Below are 17581 nucleotides of genomic sequence, written 5' to 3' on the forward strand. Positions count from 1 at the left end.
TTTGAAGTTTGTCTTTTCTTCTGTCTGCGGGGAGGAGCTCACGGCAGCGGTGGGAGCCGGGTCCGGGAGGGGCAGTCACCACCGTTCTGCATCGCGGTTCAGCCTGTACTGGCTCTCAGGGCTCGGTGACCTTGGAGGAAGAAAGAAGGTGCAATGAAGTCACCCAAGTGCCCCACCCTGGCGGGGGACAGCATCCGTTCTGAGGCTTCGGTGCAGTATCTGGAATCCCTTTAACGTATAAAGGTGCCTTCCTTCACTTTCTTGGCGTTTTTTTCCCCCCTCCTCTATCTGAAAGCAGACTTCCCATTCCTCATTCTGATTGTTCTCATGCAGGACTCTCCTCGTTTGGAGCCCTCCAGGGTAAGCTGGAGAAGGAAAAAAAAAATTCCTTACCAACTCTGTGTTATTGAGCAAACACTGATCTGTCCCTGTGTGGCCAGCAGGAATCCAGCTTCCCACAGCCCGGAGGGCAGCAACCTGGGTGCTGTTTGCTAGCAATGCCTCCAAAGGCCTGACCTGACCGCCCACACCCCCTAGCCCGCGCTGTTTCCTGGAGGAGGCTCGGGCAGTCCAAAGAGTGGCACTTCCCCACTGGTAATAATTAAAACCTGATGGAGTCCGCACTTGAGTTTTCCCCCATATTCATGAGCCACAAGCAGCTGCAACGGCTGTAATCCTGCACCTTACCCTTCTGGCCGCATCGATACCCACATGCACACATGAGAACACATGAACGTGTGTCGAACACATGAACGTGTGTCACACACACGGGGCTAACTGCACACAGCGGGGATTCAGCAGGCAGAATGCATTCTCTTGTTCAGTGAAGTGCAGTCAGGTGCTTACTGAACACCTACTGTCTGCAGAACACTCCAGGTGCGGAGAGAGAGGAGTGAGGCCTGGCTCCAGGGAGCTTAGTGTTTGGAGAATGCTGACTGACTCTGGAGGAAGCCCAAAATAAGTTTAGCCGCCACCCACCCCCACCCCCATAGGTTTTGTAAATGTTAGGAAAGTAATACTTTCTCAAAAATGGAAATACTGGAGAAAATAAGCTGTTCTTTCTTTCTTCTCCAGTCCAGCTCTCCAGAGGTGACCCCTGGCAACCGTGTGCTGATGCGGTCCCAGTTTTTCCCGCGCTCACGTAAGGTGTGTATGCAAAGAGATTCGAAAAAGGCAGAATGGTGCTGACCTATTGTTTTGTGATCTCTGTCTCCGACTTAACCAGATGGACCTCTTCTCACTGCAGCATTTGCAGATTAACCAGAGTCAGAACATGACACTGACTGGGTCATAATTTACTCCTCCTGTTTACGGACACGTGGTTTTTCCAGGTTGCTGTTATTAGGAACAGTGCCACAGGCACAGTCGTCACCGCAGAGCTTTGCTCTCAGGTGGTAGCGTTTGGGGGCTAGATTCCTAGCCCCAAACTTCAGGATCCGGTTGTGAAAACTATTAAAATCTGATTTTTAATCCTTTTTAAAAAAACTGCATCGGGTACCAAGAAGATACAATGTTTGCAGTATTTGTTTTCCTCTACTGTCATAACAATGCACTGTTTGAAGTGGTTTTGCCAGTCTGCGGTGTGAATTACTGTTTGCTACGCATGTACTGATGAGACGGGACACCGCCTCCTATACTTAGGAATTCCTGTTTTTCTTCCGCAAGTCGATATTCACAGTCATTGCCTATCTTGCTAATCATGTCTCTCCTAATATTTTATTCTTAAAGATTTTTCTTAGTCGGGGGAGGGGCAGAGGGAGACTCTGAAGCAGACTCCCCACTGAGCACAGGGCTTGATCTCACGGCCCTGAGATCAAAATCAAGAGTCTGGTGCTTAACCGACTGAGCCACCCAGCCTCCCCTGTCATACTAACTTATGAGCGCTCAGTGTATTTTGGGATATTAGCTCTTTGCCATGTCCTGAAAATGTTTTTTCCCTGGTTGGCCATTACTTTATTTTTCATGACACTTGCTGTAGAAAGTTTTCATCGTAAAGTGAAGAAAAGAAAATGTTTTCATCTGTAAATGAAAAGGAAATGACAATTTTTAAAAAGTCTTTGCTTTGCCTGGGAACTTAATAGGTAGAGATCCAGTCATACTCTCTAAAATTTTTAAATTTTCAGAATTGCTAGCCACTTACGGCAGCAGCATTTGACAGACTGATTTTCCTCTGCTGATCTGAAACAGTCCCATTATCGGCCCTGAAGATTTAGGTTTGTTTCTGTAGTCTCAATTATCGCGGCACTGAGAAACTTTTAGTATCTAGTAGGGCTTGTCTCTTGTGTTCTCTTGACTTGTTCTGACCGTTCTCCCATGTGTAGCCCTCCCAAGTCCTTGAGCATCATTTGGCCAAGCTGCCCTGGGCCTTCCCCTCCTACCCCAAGAAAGTGCGGTTTGGTGTTTAGAACTGCACTGAGTGTAACACGCAGGCGCGGACTTCTCCGAAACGTGAGTCTTTATATCCAAGAATGCGGTGAGTTTATCAGTTTGTCTGTTTTGCCTCAAAATGGTTAGGCTTTGTTTATATAGGTCCTGCCCACGGATCTTCATTCCTAGATACTGTGTTTTCCACAGCTGTTAGGAATGAACTCTTTTCTTCCATCATGCTTAACTGTTAAGTCAGATAATGTTTTCCCATTTGTTTTTATCAAGATGTAAAATCACAAAATCGACATATTTGACCCTGCTTTTGTCATTTCATTGAATGTCTGTGAATGTTTTCCTTACACTTAACTTTTGCTCTCTGGGTTTTCTTCTTTCTTAAAAAGTTTCCTTCCTCAGCTCTGCTAACAGTCTGGAGATAAAACAGGAACCACCAGTAGACCTGTTTATCTCAAAATATGATAAGACTCTTTCTGTTGTTATCCAAAGAAAATAAACTGAGTCCGTGTACTCAGTCCGTGAAAGAGAAAACAAACTAGTGTCTGTACCTCTTTTCGTTCTGCTGCTCTCCATTTCCACCAGCACTTTGTCTGTTATCATTTTTTTCTAACGTCATAGAGTTTTTCTTTCAAGAACTGGTAATTGCTTTGTTGCCCCCGTCAACATACACACAGAACTATTTCTGTGTTTGAGGAGGCGACACCCAGAGTGGCTCACGGTATTCTCACTTACGCGGCCTGAAATACGCCGGGGCCTCAGTGAGTGAGCTCCTTGTGGAGTGACGAGGGGAAAATGGGTTAACACAGAAGCAAGTGTATTGTCCTGTTTCTCCTCAAGGGACACCGAGTGGCCACCGTCCTCAGCAGGGCTTCACTGTGGATGTCTCCGGCAGTTGACGGGGTAAAAATATGGGCAGGGCAGCCTTTTTAAAACCTAGACAGGAGCTATTGAAGGACAAACTAAGAATATGGGTGTCCCAGAGCAGCTGGGGGCCTGCCGTTTCCATGTGGACAGTCTGGGGTCTGAGGAGGTGACAGCAGGGGGAGGGGACTTGGTGCTTGGTTGGGGCTGTCATGGCGCTGGGGGGAAAGATCCCTTTCTGTGTATTTGCCATTCCAAGAGGTCACCCTGGGCAGGTGTTTTTTGTTTGTTTTTTGTTTTTTCTAAGTAACTGTGACAACTTTGGAATCTCAAACGAATTCTTCGGTATGACTGAGTTATACAGGAATGAAAAGTGGGTAGAGATAAAAAGGTTTTAAAACAGTAAAAAAGCAGATTTTACCAGGTACTTTTGCCTCTGAAAACAATCCTCAACGTAAAGGATGTAGGTGCTTTCATCTAATGCAAACATGTATGACACAGAAGAAAGAAGATTCAAGTATTTTCTCTGGAGAAAAAAAAAAGTTTATTGCATATGGAAGTCAATAGATATCTTTTACAAAAAAAAAGTTAGAATAAAGATCTCACATTTGTAAAGGCACATATGAAACATTTTACAGCAATGACAAGGGTCGTGAGAACAGACAATATCCAACTAGGACCACTATCGAAAGACTTTATAAAAACAGATAACAGTGCAAAAAATACTGTCAAAAGTCAGTTTTACACACCTCATAATTGTGTACAAAACTGGCAAGCATAAGCTTATTTACTGATATAAAAAAGCACATAGAATAGCATGCATAGTTTAAGGCTTTCAATATTATTAAATTGAGAGAGAGACTATACCAAATTAAAGTTGTCACGAATATTAATAAATCACTCCCTGACTAAGGGAATGTCCTATAAGTTTTTCACGCCCCTTCTCCCCTTACAGCCCATTTGTCATAGAGAGACTGGACTGGTATCTTGCGAGGTAGCCAGTGGCCACAGAGGGGAGAGCACAGGTGGTGTGGGGATCCCCAGTCCCAGGCTGGAATGCGTGCTCCCTGCAACAGCAATCCAAGACGGCTGCATTTCCAGGTCAGCTCACAGCAGCTAGCCCCGCTGGGCTGACCCTCCCCTAGAAGTCCCGAAGGCTTCTAGGCCTTCAGAAAAAACTGATGTTGAAGCTGGGGAGTTGTCCGCACACGGTTTCAAAAGGAAACCTATGAAATGCCAATTGTTTTGAATGATACAACAATTCACAACATCTTATAAAACACAGACAAGGAAAAGCGTCAAAATACTGAGTTAAGTAACAGAACAAGAAGTCCAGTGGAACAAACTATGTTGGCCTGGTGTTTGATGTAACACGAATAATACAAGGTTATATGTTTAAATAGTCATCTGCATATGTAAACGGTTTTCATTTTTCCCATTTAAGAATCCTCGAGCGTGGCAGCTGATGATATGAAGGAACACAGGACAAACAGGAAATCATCTCTGGTGAAGAGTAACCTTACTTTTGAAAGGGTACGTGGTTAATAGATTTTTAAGATTCCAAACTGGCAAGAAAGTTTAGTTAAGGGAAGTGGCAGTAACGTTTTACAGTGTTCACGCTGGAAAAAAACACAAAGGCTCTGAATGCCAGCTGCCGGGAGTTAGTAGCTAACACTGTAGTGGGTGGGGGAGTGGGGGGGGGTGGGGGGGAGGCCCCTGAGGAACGCGGAGGGTGCCAGGCTTCCCTGCGCTGAGAGCTACGCTGACTCCAAACAGGATTCCTGAGATTTTAGCAAAATGGTTCTACCCCCCCGCAAAGGCACGAAAAGCCCCCCACCCCCTCTTTTCAGCTTTCTCCTGGAAACCTGCGGTCCGGTGAGAAGGCATCTGGGTTTCTGGGGAGGATGAGGCTGGGGAGAGACAACAGGACAGGGCACAGAGTGGCCCCTCTGAGGCCAGTGGAGAACTGGTCACCAAACAACGGGTCCCACTCCTGGCGCGCCCCACCCTTTCCCGGCTGTGCCACGTCGGCCCCTCCCGGTGAAGAGGCCACACCCCACGGAGCGGGGGTCAGGGAGGAAGCCGGACACAAATGAATCTGACCACACACGTCACTGCCAACGGCAGCCCCTGGGAATGCACGGAAGTTCACCTCGAAAGACACAGAAAGCACCACTGCTACACTCCTTGTTCCAGACAGGACAGATGATCGAATCCATCCTCCCCCTGCCCAGGTACCGAGGAGTGTCAGCGTCTACCACCAAAGCAACTTCTTGGTTGATGACAATTTTCTAAAGATTTTATTTGAGAAAGAGCCAGAGGAGAGCACGAGTGGGGTGAGGGGTGGAGGGAGAAGCAGGCTCCCCACTGAGTAGGGAACCTAACTTGGGGCTCAATCCCAGGTCCCTGGGATCATGATCTGAGCCAAAGGCAGACAGTTTTAACCGACTGAGCCACCCGGGTGCCCATTTTTCATTCGTTCTGGTTCTTTCCGTTCACCAGATCTTGTTCCTTCAAATTTAGTAAGCTTTTAAAACTTAAATTTAGATTTCCTAATTATGTAATTTAGAGCAGCTTAAGAGTGATTCTCTACAAGACTGAACTATTTTGTAGGGTTTGTGCCAAAAGGGTAGGGAAAGGAAAGCCAAGTGAAAGTGGACCCATAAAGCAAAAGGAGAGGTCAGCAGAGCCCTAAGCAAGCCAGGTGCCCTTGGAATGAAGGCGAGGTCACAAACCAGTCCTGCCCATGCCCCCCAGTGGGACGGGCCACTGCGGTTGCTGTACTGACCTCCTCCCCATTTTTGTGCCCTGACCATAAACACGCTATGCTACCAACGGGAACAAGGTTGGCGACTGTCCCCCGGAGGGCAGGAGAGGATGGCAGCGCACAGGGGCTGCGGCTGTGGACACCAGGGGCTAGGGAAGCAGGACCCTCCGCTATGAGGCCGCACAGAAAGGCAAAGCTGCCAGCGGGTGAGGGGCGATGGCACCCCCAGGCCCATGCCCGAACCTCTGACCTTCAGCGAGCTCCACCACTGTGGCAAGGGCTGCTTGAAGCCGCAAGCAAGGGTGGAACAGACCCCAAACCCGCAGCCCTGTCTTTCCTCGGGCCTCCACCACGCGCTTTCCATCCCTCTGGCCTCACGGAGAAGGAAGTAGAAAGCAGGAGACATTCTAGAGTTCAGAAAATTATTTGTGAACCGGTACATTTTTTTTGGATAGCAACTTCAGGGCTGCTCTGAGATGCGCTCCCTCTTCCTCTTCCCGTGTATAACTTCCCTGGGCAAGCCTATGGCATCTTTGGGAAGAAATGATCCTGGCAGCCCAAGCACCACAGAAGAAACAGGGACTTTGGACGCAGATGCTCGTCATGGCCAGGCCGCACACCAGCTCTCGCCCTCCTGCCTCGTCACAAAAGGTCCCTGAACTTATATTTAAACTCTGCACAGTAGGAACTGATGCATGCCCTCCTATGTCACTGCCCCCAACAACAAGCTGTCTGGTTTCATGCAGTCGACGGAGGCCAGACACTTCATATGTCAGGCTCAAGGACATATCCACAGGGAACATTTTTCGTCTGACCTTGCAGAAGATGCAGGCCTATTCAGCTAAGAGATCAGAAAGGTAGGCAGAACACAAACGCTCAGCCACCTGAGTTTATCACCCAAACGCAGAACGTGAGCACAGGCAGGAAAAGGGTTACACATTAGACAAGCTGGCTGTGGAGTTTTATGGAATCCCATGAGTAACAGTGACTTTTGGGGCAACACCTTTGGATGGGCAGATTTGATTGGCTGTACCCTCACTTCTCTCCCAGGCACGTTGCTGTTACTTTCAAAGAAGGGATCACTAAGATCTTTTGCCCCCAGATGTCTGGGGAGCCGAGGCAGAGACAAGAACCATTCTGTTTTCCTGCACAGCATCCAAGAGAAGTTTCAAATGTAATTGAACATCTTAGAGATCTCCACCCTATAGGGCCAACTAAGATTATTTCCATCCTACAGGGCCAAGTAATTTGTCATCCGGAATGCTGTAGGCCACTGGGAAACTTGTGCAGTGTCCATGGAAAACCCAAATTTCTCCTGGAAGCAGTAGAAAAAGTAGCTGAGTGGCAAATTTGTTCACAAAAAGAAATCACTAAAAGCCTGAAAAATCATAGGAATAGAGCTGATAAAATAATAGGAATAAAGCAAAACAGAGAAGCAGAAGAGTCTTTGGTAAAACGTGAGGAAGCAGATTTGCCCACACAGGGCCACCTAAGGACCTCAACAGTGATTACTTGGTACTTCTGGAAATTTCCTCCTCTAGGACCCCCAAGAGCTTTTGCCAAAATGGAGGGAGGAGGAGGAACAGAGTAACAGTCACGTGGGTCTGACCCAGTCCTTTGTGTCTCAGCTCCCTGGCACTCCCCCCATCTCAAAATGGTGGACACATCTCCCCAGAAAGGAAGTCAATAGTTATACCTGCTTTCCCCATCAGACACATCACGAGAAGTGGAGGAATGAGATTCGAAAGCACATTCTACTTTCTGGCTAAGGACACCTTCAGGCCCACACACCATGTGCTGTGACCACTGGGCTGACACAAACTGTATGTCAAAGAGGGCAGCTGAACCCCACAGTGATGTGCCTGATGGCCAGCGCTGCCTATGAAAACATTCTAACATCTAGGTGTACTAACATCTCGGCAAAGAGCAACTTCCCAGCCCCAGGAGGTGACCTCTGCACTGAGGGCAAAGCTCACCACAGCAAGGCCAAGCTGCCCATTTCATATGCTTTCCTGTTCATGTGCACTTGTGTGGAGAAATGACATACGGTATGCTGGGACCTTACTACATCAGGGAAGAAAAATGTTGAATAGATTAGGTTGATTCATGTGGGTTTTCTGTCACTGCAAAAAATGGTCCAGCTCCTGTCAATTTCCTATGGTCAACCTGTAATTAAGCTGAAAAGATGAGAGAAGTAGGCAGTTGGTAATAATGCTGACCTCCTGCACGCCCTGGAGTCCAAAACTGAACCTCAAAAGCTAAGAGTAGACAAGATAAAGGATAAGAGAGTCCTGGGAGAGGCGCCTGTGTGGCTCAGGGGGTTAAGCCTGTGATGTAAATCACAGGAAAAATCAAATCACAGATAAATCATGGTTCCTCTTCTTAATCTAAAGCTAGGATCATAAAGTTTGTATAAGTAAAATTCTCTCCATTTAAGCCCCCTGGAAGCACAGTGCTCAAAATATTCCATGTTGAGAGGTTTTCCCCTTTCCCCTTTCCCAATCTTGCTGTTGCAAGAGGAGCTCACTCCTCTTTCCTCTCCTATAAAGAAATCAACATTTGGCATCGCTCTCGAATGCAGCCAATTCCTCTTTTACCTCCTGGCCAAGGAAAGAGGTGTATTAAATGTAAATCCTACGAAAGGTGGTGTCTCCTTAGAGCCCAAGAGAACCAGTAGGCTCAGCTAAGCTCCGCTCAAGGATGAAGACATCAGACTCAGCCCCCGCCATCCAAGGACCACGGCAAACAAAGACAAATGCTGTGCCCGAATGAGTGCGGGTCACAGAAATGAAATATTTCAACTGGAAAACTTAAAAACCAGAGGCCCCAAAGTGGTGAATGGCTTTGCTGCAAGAGGATATCTCCCCCCTCCTTTTTAATTTTCTCTCTTCAAATCCAAACAGAAAAAAATAGACCCCGACAGCTCCAGCTTCAGACTTGATCCATCATCAGGAACTCTGTCCAAAAGCTCTAACTAGATAACTAATTTAATACACTTTGCTTCAAGGTTTATTCCTTGGCTTCCTTCCCAGATATAAAGCATCTCTGTGCAATTATTATGCAGATGCCACTAGAAGGACTTTCGCTGCCTGCTGCTAATTTCACAGGAGCTGTGCTGGCATTCGCTGGAGATGGGGAAAATGAATGCAGAATGCGCGACAGACCCAAAAACATTTGTTTTTAAAAATGAAATATGTAGAGTAACTTTTAAGTGGTTTCCTTTGGGTTTCGACAGAAACTTCGGCAAGGGGCCTGGACTGCAAACCTACCCCTCCCCTGCATCGTGTGCATTAACGACGACTCCCGTAGCACAGAGTGACAGCGGCTCTACGTGCTGCCCACGCGAGACTCGATCTCACAGTGCTCACGCTGGGGCCGGAGAGACGGAACAGGAATACTGACGATCCTCAGGGAAGCCAAGAGCTGCAGACCAACTGTGAAAACATCCCAAACGGCAGACTATCCTGAGGATGGAAAAGTGTCCAAGGAAGGGAAACAGATACCTCTTTGCCTGTCGATGATCCAAGCTCCAGGTGTCCCCTGGTGAGGGTGAGGAGCTCTGTGCCATTGAAAGTGTAGGGCATACTCATGGTTTCCTTTTCTAGAACGCACACGTAAATTTTATAATCTCAAGAGCTTAGTTGAAGTTACCCTCCTTGACTGATACTTCAGACTTTGGAGTAGAAGAGAGGAGGCCCTTCCATCACCAGGTACTCGGAGTCTAAGTGAGAGAACCACCGCCACACAGCCCCTGGCCCAGTGTGAAACGGAGCGGACTTCTGCGGGACTCCCCTTCCACGCCCTCTGGGGCCACGGATAACCGGAGGTCACACGGGCTCGCTCTTCCTGGCTGACCTGATGCCATTCTTTCTGAACATGTTCAGCTCAGGACAATCAAAACAAAAAGGCGGCAGCAGAGGAAAGCTTATGTAAGGGACACCCACACATGCCAATTCTAAGAACAAAGCCACGGTTTCAAAGTTGCATTCAAGAAAGAATTAAGACAGGAGAGAAGCAAAGTCCTAAAATCCAGCTCGAGGGAAAAGGTGTGGCACGATTTGCCGGGTACTGACCTAAGAAATTCAGGACAATGACCAGCGTAGGCTCAGGAGGAGACACACAGAGGGGAGCCGTGAAGTGTCCGGAGGCAGGGGTGGGGCGGGTGCACGGAGAACAAGGAAGCAGTAAAGGGCTTCGTGTGAGACAGATCTCTGCATCTTGCATCCAGTGGCCAAAAGGTGGAGGACAGGGTCCCGAGTGGGCTTAGCGCTGCTCCTGCAGGCCAAAGCCTGCAGCAAGAGCTGCACAGCTGGGAGGGGCCTCCCAGTGCGCTTCTTGGCCGGGGCCCCGCCACCTGAGTGCCAAACAACCCCCATCAATCAGCTTTTCCAACTGTTCCCTTTACAGCATTTCCAATGACTTGGTGACTGATGGAAAGACAGAATGTCCCCAGCACCTCGACCTTCACGCCTCTGTCCAGCACACAAAGCCTATTTAAATAAAAATGATATCAAGAGCCTACCCGTCTCCTTTCTCTTCCCACGCGGGTCCATTATCTTCTCTCAATCAGGCAGGAGGCCTAGCTGCACAGATGGCCTGGCCCAGAGCCTCAAAGACCACCGGATGGGGGCCCGCCGAGCACACGGGGAGCAGTAGTGGAGACGGGTGCTTCCCTGGCAGGGAGCACAGGCTCCGAACTCCAACAGAAGGGAGTGCTGAGAAAGGTACAAAACAGAGCTCCTTGCTCGGCCTGGGTGATGGCTGTTCCTGTCTTTAACTTGAGCTGCTGAGCTTGGGGGCAGAAAGGAAGAAGGGAGGCCACTGGCCATCAAGGCTCATGAGCCCCCAAATGTAAGAGAATAGTGGGGTTTTCTTTGTTGTTGTTGTTGTTTCCCTTCAGGGAAGGGCCTTGGCCCCTATCTGTTAATTTTAGAACAAATTAATTTTCTTGCCATGTTGGATTTGGATGGAAGATGAGGCTGATGAATTTCAGGGTCAGTTACTAATCTGGCCGCAACTTCACTAGAGAGGCCTTCCCTTATGCCTCTGTCCTCCAGATGATCTACCAGACAGCCCTTCCGACTGACATATTACAATGCAGATCAGTCAAAATATCGTTCAAATGAAAGGTACTATATTATTGTGAAAACTGAATTACAATGATTCACAAAAGTTATCCCAAAGGGGAAAAAAATAAATTATCTTATATAAAATAATCTATGATGTTTTGTGAATGCTCTCGGCTCCTGTCCTCAGGAGCCCATGACCTGCCTGCTCTGGCCATCCACGCCCCTCGGGGGGAGATGCTGTCTGGGGTGCCTCCCCGTCTGCACACCGGAGCTGGGTCCTCTTGCAGGAGCTGGGTCGAGGGGTTAAATGAGTCTGGAGTTTTGGAGGAACTGGACGAGCACTTGGTAGACAAACTTGTACTGGGCGATGGTCTGGATCATGAACATCCTCTGCTCCCTGAGCAGCCGCAGCATCACAGGCACGTCCACCTTCTGCAAGACAAGAAAACAAGCACCACACCCTGAGATGAGAAGCCACCCTTGGGCCCCTCCTCATTCCCTCCTCCGGGAAGCTTTGGCTCACTGCCCATCTCTAGGTACAAGGGCCTGGCCCCTCTAGGGTTGCCCATTCAAAGACCTTCTACCAGCACCTGGAGAATCTGGCTGTCACATGCCACTGGCACTGGTGTGAGATGTGAAACATGCACCAGACGGTTCGAGAAAACCCAGAGGCTGCAGTCGCTCATACTGGACTGGTACTCCCCATTCCGGCTGGAATCAGTGGCAGGATTCAAGACCTCGCTGGGTCTTAGTTTCTTATTTGTACGAGAAAAAAAACTGACGCTTTCCTTTGACGACAGCGTGGCTTTGCCGCCGTTAGCAACACTTCCTCAGCCAGAACAGTGGGTGACCGGGCCGTACCCGCCTGATGGGATCCAGCAGTGACATGCACGTAAGGCATTTGGCACAGTGTCCGGCACACACTGAGTTCTTAATAAAGACCAACCTTTATTATTACTATCAATGAGCTGAGAAAAATCATACTGATCCCGCTACCTCACAGAATCGTGGTCATTATCAAGTGAGATAATTTATGGGTAAACCTGGAAAACATCAAGTTACAATCTCTGAACACAGTCCTGTTGATTGGTTGGTTGGTTGGTTGATTTTTTTTTTTTTAGTTGGTCCTTCTCTTTGTCTCTATGCCTCACACCCATTTTCAGAAATTCTATCAATTCGTGTTTGGGGTCTTCTCCAGGATAACTAGGCTGCTTCTCAGCTTTTGCCTTTTCTTTTTTCTTTTCTTTTCTTTTTTTAAGTTTTTATTTAAATTCCAGTTAGTCAACATAAAGTGTAATGTTAGTTTCAGGTGTACAATACAGAAATCAACCCTTTTCCATCCAACACCCAGTGCTCATCACAACAGCCATAATTAGAGTGAAAACCTTTCACTAAAAATATCTTCTATATAAAATGAGATTGCCCGTGTGTCAATTCTTTGGGAATACAGAACCAGCTTCAACAGAAGGGAATTAACACAGACCAGAGGCTCAGTCGAGTCCTTTGCATCCTCCTGGACCAGCCAGGGCAGAAGTCTCAGGGAGTCCGCAAAGCCAGCGTGGCCGCAGCACACGGCCCCTGCACTGGGAGCTCCTCCCCGGGGCGACACCAGCGCCATGAGGTCTGCAAGCGCGGAGCAACCGCAGGAGGCAAGGCAACGCACCCCCAGCGGTAGGTCTTTTCTTACTTGACTTTTACAAGCCACTTCAGCCACTTCGAACTTCGTGTAGCTACGATGCAGCACATGCCAGCCTTCTTGGTCTCTCTTCTCCAAAAACCCATAATGCACACCACAGATTTAAAAGGGACAGAGGCAAGTCCTCAGTAAGAAGGAAAGAGAAAAAGGCATGTGAATCCTCAAACTATTAGTCAAAACCTACAGCCTACGCTGTAAGCTTTGAACTAGTGGATGTTTGCCCACACGATACTTCCAAGTAACCGACAGCGCGATGTACAACCCTTGGGCACCCACCGATGAACTTACACCAGCACACACTGCTTGGTGAGCATTACTGAGCTGGGTGCTGAAGACGTAAGGAGAGAGTAGAGCTGCTACTCCCCCATTCCCATCAAGGTTTTGACGGGGAGGCAGGGTCACACACCAGTTAAGAGCATGGGCTCGGGTCAGGCTTCATCTGCCAAACCCCAGCCTTCACACTTCCTGGCTGTGGGACAGGGACACATCCCCTCATCTACTTGTGCCTCAGAATCTCTGTCACACAGGGCATTAGCAGGATCTCTCTTATAGGGTTACTGTAAAGGCTCCTTGAGTTGTAAGGCTCCCAGAATGGTGGTGGCACATTCAATATAGGTTGGTGGTTGTTACTCTGATATTGTCATTGTCACTGTTGTCATCACCCCTTCCACCTCCACCACCTCCATCACTATCATCTCCTGCACCACCATCGTCACACCTACGTCCCCTACCTTGGCCACCTCCACCATCTCGAGCTCCATCCACCATCATGGTCATTACCATCTCAATAGCCTGTAAGACTCAGCTCTAAAGACAGCATGTTGATAAGGGACAGCTGCGAGACAAGACAAAGAAAGTTCCCCCATAATCAACGAGAGTCCTAGTTGCCCTGAAGATTCACTCCCAGAGTCTCTGCTCTCCACTGTCCCTAACTCCAAGGAATCATGCCGCAGTTGCTGTGTGCTCAGTTTTGTCCAGAAGGCATTTTCTCCTCTCTACTCCATGAGGAAGGGATAACTTATTCAGAAAAGCAGCCAGAGAAGATATCTCATTATTTGGGTACTGAAAACCCAACCTTTTATTATGAGCTGATCTAGGGCAGAGCGCTAAATCCCAGGGGGACAAGGTAGAGGACTGCAAACCATAAAACTAGTGCTTTCTGGGGGGGGGGGGAGGATAGGCATTAAAATGTCAAGCCAACATTTAGTGACCCAAAGCAGTGGGCCACGAAGACACCTGTCAGAGCAGCCTAGGAGCGTTCCCTCCGCTCCCCACGTCACAGCTCCCTGACCTGACTGTAAAAAGCATCTTTATTCCAGGAAAAAGAAAAGGCATTTCGCTGACAAAACTAACACTGTATGGTTTACAGACTAAAATATAAAGTACACTAAATCCAGAAGCAATGGACGGGAGGCAGGGAAGTTTAGAGAGGAGAAAAACAGGATGCGCAATTTTATATTTGTTTGTCAAAATCTTTGCTTAAAAAACAAATAAAAGAGCTAAATATGCTCCACTCTTCTTTTGAAATGAGGGTTTGACTTTTACTAGCCAGGCCTGAAGCAGAACAAAGTAGAGAACTTGTCTCTCCCTAACCATCTACCAATAGCAGTGATGGGAAATGGGACAGATAAGGCTGGCTATATTTGTGCTAGGGGAAGGGAAGGGAACAATATGAGTCATCTTGCTATCTTTGAATATCAATGGGAACAGAAGTCCTTTTTGGACTGACCATGTTCCAGCAAAGAATGTTCTGGCAGGCAACTGGGCATTGAGGAAATCCACTATGTTTGGACACACTGTAGAGAATTTAATCACCCTGAGCCCTCACCAAGTCCATGCGAGGCCCTAATGGCCAAATCCTCACTCGGCACCACACTGGCTCAGACATGTGCCATATGTCGTATTGGGTCAGTAACATCTGGGGGCCAATGAGCCTTCGTGTCCTCACATTACTAAGGCTCAGCTTTCGGTGGGTCTCTAAAAAGCTCAGAACAGAACCACCTTCCATGTCAGACAAGATGGACAAAAGGAGCAGTGGGGCGCGGAGGAAGAGTTCACAGGGAATGGTAGACAGAGGGACACTGTGGGAAGACAGTGACACAAGAGAGTGATAAGATAGCTAGGGGAGGGGACGATGATGAGGCTTTCTTCCTCCTCTGGAGCCCACTGTGTCTCCAGTGGAGCTTGGATATACTCACGCCATATATACTACACTTTTACTTCCATCTTTTTCCATCTCCCTAGCACCGATTCGCTTTGGGACTCAATGGCAAGCTATTCAGTTTACTAGACCCTTCTAGAGACTTCTAGAAGTGACAGAGGAGCAAGTAGTCAAGAAATCTCATGATGTGAGACAAAAGGATAAAAACTCACGGAAGATGACAAAATTCCTGTTAGGTAGTCTCAGCTGATTCTGCGATGGGCATTTTGCTCATCAGCAGAATGTCTGTTTTTAAAAGTAGTCTACTTTTGGTATAAGCCCAATTTTACTTTTTTTTTTTTTTTTTTTTTAGATTTACTTATTTTAGAGAGAGAGCACATGAGAGCATTGTGGGGAAGAAGGAGAGAGAGAGAGAAGCAGACACCCCGCTGAGCATGGAGCTTGATTCTATGATGTGGAGATCATGACCTGAGCCAAAACCAAGAGTTAGGACACCCAACTGACTGAGCCATCCACACGCCCCACAGATTCTACTTTTCAGCAGCACATTCATACATATGGATTCAAAATTTACAAAATGAACTTTATATGGGCAGAGTTTAAAAATCCTTTGAACATGTTTGAACTTGTGTATTTATCATTTTTCTTCAAGTTTCAGTATAACAAATTTCGTGGGGCAATATTTAATCTGATTTTCAAACGACTGATACTACTGAGTAAATCCATATATTATATCAGTTCTTTCACAGAACATGCATTGTCACATTCCCTAATTTAACAACTAAGGAACCACTTCAAAAGCTTCCTTGGATTCTCCAAGCTATATAATTTATTACTATTTTAAAAAATATTTCATTTATTTATTTGTGAGAGAGTGAAAGAGCATGAGTGGGGAGAAGAGGAAGAAGCAGGCTCCTCGCTGAGCCAGGAACCCGACATGGGGCTCGATCCCAGGGTCCTGGAACCACGACGTGAGCCAAAGCAGATGTTTACCCGAGCCAGTCAGGTGCCCCTGTATAATTTGAGAATGGAACAAGAACCAAGGGCACTTGGCATCTGCCAGCAGAGTGAAGACAGGAAAGAACTGGACCTCATTCTCACCTTAGCACTAGACAAGTCCCTAAGTTGTTTCTGGACCTGAGTTTCCTCGTCTGTAAAACAGGACAGGTGCCCAGCTCCTCTACACGGCTGCTCTGAAGACCCCAACTAAGAGCATTAACAAAATAAGTGAGAGCCATTTAAAACCCCCAAAGACCCATGTGAACAGAAAGCAGAAGAATGGTTCTTAAGCCTTGGATTTGATCTGATCTCACCTCCGTGAAATCAGAAGCCCCTCCGTCCCACTCCCTGGCCTCGAGCTGCAGGAGAGGCCACACACCGCGTGGGCACCAGCTCAGCACAGCCCACCTCTGTGGGGAGAAGAGCTAGGCATGCACCGTTGCGGGGGCAGACCAGGTCCGTGTGCTACCCCAGGGCCTGTCTAGAGGGCCCACAACCTCCCCATCATCCAGTAAACACATTTTTTTCACAGAGGATTTTGCCTGAAACATACTCCAGAAATGCAAGTCACAGCTAGATGACCTGTGACCAGATAACCCACCGTGGAAGGTGACCCACAATAGAACCAGACCGGCTGCAAAACACCCCACAGCCTTCTGGAAGCCTGACACTAAGCACATCAGTCTTTCTCAATGTTTCCTATCTCACACTTTCATCTCTTTCTTCTGTGTTATCTTCGAGTCTACACTGAGCAAGGGAAAGGCGGAAGATAAAGGCTGTAAATGTCAAGGCCAACTAGGAATTGTGGATCTGGAAAAGTCTTGTCACAAGACGGGAAATGAAGCCCTGGAAACGCAAAGGGCCCCGGGGAAGGTCTGGGGGCAGAGTACATTTGTCCCCAAGGTGGAGTATTCAGGAAAGCTGCCAATGACTCACTTCGTTATGCTCCAGGCAGTAGATCATCAGCTCAGAAAGAATGACCACGCCGGTCCGCCCCACCCCCGCGCTGCAGTGGACCACGATGGGGGGGTGCAGGCTCCTGGGGCCTTCCAGCATGCTGTTGGTGTGGCGACGCACCGACTGGATCTCCTCCAGGTAGGCTGCAAGACAAAATACAGATCCCGTCACCAAAGTCCTACCTGGCTTTGCGTAGGAAGGTGAATATTTCTCGTTTTTTCTTTCTTTTTTTATTTCAAGCGACAATAATTTACAGTTCTTACAAGACACTAATTATTTGGCTGGTACCCGCAGTACAGTCCTGGATCCAGAAAGGACCAGCTGGGAGTCAATTAGTCCACGGGAGAATTTGTTCTTTAAATTAAATAGTTCTTTTTTAAAAATTAAATTCTGTTTTCCCCTCTGCAAATCCCAAAGTCCCCCAAGCAGATGATTCTCGACATTACTTACAGCAATTCCTACTATTAACAGACTGGGATCAGAGCACCAGCGAGGTCCCCTTGAAACGCCCGCCTGTCAGAGCCAATTTCTGGTGGGAAGAGCGTCCATCTGCCCCTTCCTCCTTCCCCTCACAGAATGACTGAATGTCAACTGAGGCTTGACTTCGTTTTTAGATGTAAAAATAGATGGGGGGGGTTCAGGGGGTCCTGCTTTACAGCTCAGATTCCACGGGGTTATGTCAGTAGCTG

At 47.8% G+C, this 17581-nt stretch overlaps 1 protein-coding gene across 3 annotated transcripts in view; it reads right to left on the reverse strand.

Moving 5' to 3' along the window:
* Positions 1–3763: 3763 nt before the first annotated feature.
* Positions 3764–17581, reverse strand: part of PTPN14 (protein tyrosine phosphatase non-receptor type 14) — a 175484-nt gene continuing 161666 nt past the window's right edge. For all 3 annotated transcript variants that reach the window (XM_045071893.1, XM_045071894.1, XM_045071895.1), the window contains exons 18-19: positions 16872–17035; positions 3764–11511 (exon numbers count right to left, since the gene is read on the reverse strand). In XM_045071893.1, coding sequence (XP_044927828.1) covers positions 11383–11511; positions 16872–17035 — 293 coding nt within the window. In that variant the 3' untranslated portion in view covers positions 3764–11382. The remainder of the gene's footprint in view (positions 11512–16871; positions 17036–17581) is intronic.

This window comes from Mustela putorius, unplaced genomic scaffold (assembly GCF_011764305.1).
Source record: "Mustela putorius furo isolate JIRA1106 unplaced genomic scaffold, ASM1176430v1.1 tig00003993_pilon_pilon_pilon, whole genome shotgun sequence".
In the NCBI taxonomy this organism is placed as follows: Eukaryota; Metazoa; Chordata; class Mammalia; order Carnivora; family Mustelidae; genus Mustela; species Mustela putorius.